Source organism: Rhinolophus sinicus, chromosome 5 (assembly GCF_057876585.1).
Source record: "Rhinolophus sinicus isolate RSI-liver-muscle chromosome 5, RSI-T2T, whole genome shotgun sequence".
In the NCBI taxonomy this organism is placed as follows: Eukaryota; Metazoa; Chordata; class Mammalia; order Chiroptera; family Rhinolophidae; genus Rhinolophus; species Rhinolophus sinicus.
In genome coordinates this window covers 40,732,817-40,736,870 of record NC_142505.1, presented here as the reverse complement: position 1 = coordinate 40,736,870, position 4,054 = coordinate 40,732,817, and the positions used below count along the sequence as shown (strand labels likewise).

General features: G+C 57.8%; 1 protein-coding gene across 2 annotated transcripts; it reads left to right on the top strand.

Moving 5' to 3' along the window:
• The first annotated feature begins 468 nt into the window (after positions 1-468).
• TRH (thyrotropin releasing hormone) lies at positions 469-3,810 on the top strand. 2 transcript variants are annotated; one of them, XM_019746904.3, is made up of 3 exons: positions 469-858; positions 1,703-1,927; positions 2,593-3,810. In XM_019746904.3, exons 2-3 carry the CDS (start codon positions 1,714-1,716, stop codon positions 3,093-3,095), a joined length of 717 nt encoding a protein of 238 aa, XP_019602463.3. In that variant the 5' UTR covers positions 469-858; positions 1,703-1,713; the 3' UTR covers positions 3,096-3,810. The 2 variants fall into 2 exon arrangements, with proteins under 2 accessions (XP_019602463.3, XP_019602454.3); XM_019746895.3 differs by having other exon boundaries at positions 471-751.
• Positions 3,811-4,054: the final 244 nt, after the last annotated feature.

Below are 4,054 nucleotides of genomic sequence, written 5' to 3'. Positions count from 1 at the left end.
GTCTGTAAAGTGGTGGTGGCTCACAGGCTATCAGTTTTGGCATTCTGAAAACTGTCCTCTTCCCCCACTGTACAGAGAAGAAAATTGAGGCCCAGAGAGTGGGAGGCATTTGCCAGAGGTGACAGTCAAGATCAGAGCCTGGACCCCACGTGGCCCCTAATTTCTCCTCCTCTCCCTCTCCCCTTCCCTTCCTTCCTCTCTCTCCTTCCTCTTCTTCTCTATTGGGTATCCCTCTGCTCTGTATCTGTTTCTCTCTGTATGCATCTCTCAGTCTTTATCTCCTATTCTCTCCTAGGTATCTCTTTTTTAATTGTGTGATTCTGCGTGTTTCTCTGTCTCTCTTTGTCCCCGACACGAGTGTTCTCTTGGACAACAGACCTTCGGAGCTGGGTGCAGAAATGGCCCCCAACAGCACCCCATCCTGCGGCTTCTGTCTGCTCGGTTCCCCTCCCGCCCAGCCGCCCCCGCCCCAGATTTCCGGCAGAGCTGGCAGGCGGCAGGCAGAGTTGAGTACCCACGGGGCCCGCTGCCGTCAGCGTCCCTTCCCGGAGGCCTCGACCCCTCCCCGCTGACCTCACCCGCGCAGCCGCCGGGCTCCCATATAAGCAGCGGTGGGGCAGAGCAGTGGGCAGCTGGCGTCCGGGTTCCTGCGTGCGCTGCGGGACTCCTGACCCACCGCCTCCAGACCCTGAAACTCCGGACTCACAGCCCCAGGATCCCGGAACCGTCCCGTGGAGCTCGCGCGGGGCAGGTAACCACCTTTGTTCCTCTCACCCCCGCAGGCGGCGTCCGGGAAAGGGGGCCCTCTCCGCCCAACCTCGGGTGTCCCCGGGGAGAAGCCACGGCATCTGTGCAAAGGTGGGACATGGCGCTCGTACCCCGGGTCTTCTATGGCGCGGGCACACTGGCGGGGGTCACTGCTGTGCACTCAGCACCTGACATCTGAACGTCGGATGGAAGATTCGCACCCCCGCCGCTGCCTGGCTGCCGGCGGCAGGTCCGCGCCGGGAGGCTGTGGCACAAACAGGCGGTCGGCGTCCGCGGGAGAGGCTGGGAGTTAGAATCCCGATCCCGACGTTAGAAACAGAATTTTCGCATTGGAATCGAATTTAGCCCTAGAATCTCAGTCTCAGCACTAGAAATAGAATTTTCGCGTTGGAATTAACGATGAAATCAGGATCTTAGCGTTAGAATTCAATTCCTAGCTTAGCCATAGACTCTTAGCATTAGAAATAGGATCTTGGCGTTGTAGTTAGAAGGTTGGCGAAGGGCTGGTGGGATAAGAACGTTGCGTTGGGAGCCTTGGGGAGAATCTCAGCCTGCGACGATGCAACGAGCGTCCTGGCCGTCGGGCTGGCGCTGCAGTCCGGCCGTGGGCTCCAGCGCCCGCTGCCCTGGCTCGGCCCGACACGGAGCAGCGGTGTGGCGACGGGGTTCCCACCGCCTCCGGGCTCGGCTGGCAGAACCGGGAGCCGGCAGGCGCTCCAAGCGTCTCTACGGGTGTGGACGCCTAGAACTGGAGGCAGATCCCCCCGCTGCCCCTGCACCGCCCCAAGGTGGCAGGTGGTCCTGCTCCCCGGAGAGTGTTTAGACGGTTTATTACTCTGGCATCCGGGACCCGCTGGGACAGGACAGGGGGAGACGGAGCGGGCTGGGAGGGGGCGTGACGCGCTTATTCCTCCCCCCTCTCCCCTGACCCCAGACACCTCCGAGATGACTGCCCCTTGGTTGCTGCTCACCATGGCTTTGACCCTGACACTGACCGACGTTCCTGGCGGTTGCGCACAGCCCGACGTTGCCCAGCAGGAGGCGGTGATGGCAGCCGAGCACCCGGGCCTGGGTGACCTCCTGCGTCAGGCGGAGCGCCTCTCACTCCTCCGGGAAGACCTCCAGCAGCTGCGAGGGGAGCAGGGAGATCGCGAATCTGGTGAGGGGCCGGGCTGTCCCGGGCTGTCCCGGGCTGCCCCGGCAAGGAAGCCGTGGAGAGGGCTGGGGGAAACGCAGACCCAGAGCGGAGGGAGCGACTTGGTCAATCGGTCGTTTGCCTTTCACAAGTTCAGAAACTCTCACTGGCCACACCCTTGGTAGTGTCGTGAGGTAACCCTAGGATCAGATTACTCTTCCCTCTCAGTCCTGGGACTATTTCACATACAACAAACCTTCAGTCGGGAAGATTCTGTGCGGGAGAGTCTCTTTGAGTATGACAATTTTAATTACTACTAACTAGGCGCATAGAAGCCAGACACTCACTGTTCTAAGCACTTCAACACCTTATCAAACTATTTGCTATTCCTAACAACCCCTTAGATAGGTAGTTAGTATCTCACATCTCACACGAAAGAAAACTGAGGCTCAGAGAGGTTAAGTGAGTTGCTTATGGTCACACAGCTAGGGAGTGGCAGAGCTGGGATGGGAACCAGAAGTCATGCCTTTGATTACCTGTGTGAGTGTGTGTGTCTGAGTCCTGAAAGGCAGATGTAAGGCCATGACTCTGGGTGACTGCAGCAAGGACTCTCTGCCTTGACTGGGAGGAAGGCTGGAATGCGCACTCAGGGGTCATGGGGTCCCTCACTGGCCTCTTTCCTTCCTCAGAGTCCCAGAACTTTCAACCTGACTGGCTCTCCAAGCGTCAGCATCCAGGCAAAAGGGAGGAGGAGGCAGAAGAGGGAGTTGAAGAAGAGGAAGAAGGAGGGGCTGTGGGACCCCACAAACGGCAGCACCCAGGCCGGCGGGAGGATGCAGCTGTGTGGTCAGTCGATGTGACCCAGCAGAAGCGGCAGCACCCTGGCCGGCGCGCCTCCTGGCTCGGGTACACTTTCACCAAGAGGCAGCACCCAGGCAGACGGCTGGTGGATCCCAAGACCCAAAGGAGCTGGGAAGAGGAGGAGGAAGGAGAGCTGATGCCTGAAAAACGCCAGCACCCAGGCAAGAGGGCCCTGGGAGGCCCATGTGGGCTCCAGGGTAACTGTGGTCAAGCCAGCCTCTTGCTGGGGCTCCTGGATGACCTGAGCAGGAGCCAGGGGACTGAGGAGAAGCGGCAGCATCCTGGGCGTCGGGCAGCCTGGGAAACCAAGGCCCAGCCCCTGGAGGAGTGAGCCCAGTTTCCTATAAATTTGAGTTTGGGGTCTGAAAATGTCTTGAGTCCTGTATGTTCTATCTCTGTCTGACCCCCCCTTTCTCTCTTCCTTAGATCTCTGATCATAAACCTGAGACCCCGTATATACACACACTGAAACCCCTGGCCTTGCCCTCCTCCTTCAGGGACATGAGAAAGCCAGCCTATGACTCAAAACCCCATATTACTCCACTTTGCATTGCTGGCAAGGGGGCAAATCCCAGAGTCCCTCCCTAACCTCACTGTCCTGCTCCCCCACCTTCCTTAGCCCTGGCAAAGATGACCTTCTGTCTCTTCTAAGGATTCCCCAGAGACGGGCAGAGTGCCTCTGGGGCAAGAAGCCAGTGAAGATGGGGTGGGACTGAGCCATGATGTCTACATCTAGCTTCCATTCCCTGCCCCAGGTATCAGGATTGGCTACACGCAAACTTTACCCCAGGATCCTCTCCTCCTCTTGGTCCTTTTTTTTTTTTTTTTTTTTTGTAGGTGGGCAGCACCTGACCCACAGCTGTGTTCTGCTTGGGGGAAGACCCCCTGTGGTGCTGTGCTGTGTGGTGTCTGTGGGATAAATGTGTGTGGGGATACGTAAACATTGCTCTGGAAGTTGTGGCTTTGTATATAACACGCTAGGTCCCTTCCCCTTGTCAATGATATCATCCTAATGATAATAAAACATGCATCTAGATACTCCTGGAGCTCTGTGGTGGCAGTTCTGTCTTAGCTGGTCTGGGGTTTCTCTTTTCAGCATCAACGGGGGACAGGACTAGAGCTCTTCAGCTCTGCTGAGAAGGGAATCAGGGAACCCTGGGGGGTTAAAATTCTTCTCCACCAATCCCATCTCAGAACAAGCTTGGGAGGTGGGCAGGGACTCTGGAGCCCATTTCACACCTGGGACAACTGAGGCCTGGGGAAGAAGAAAGGCTTGCTGGAAGACACAGC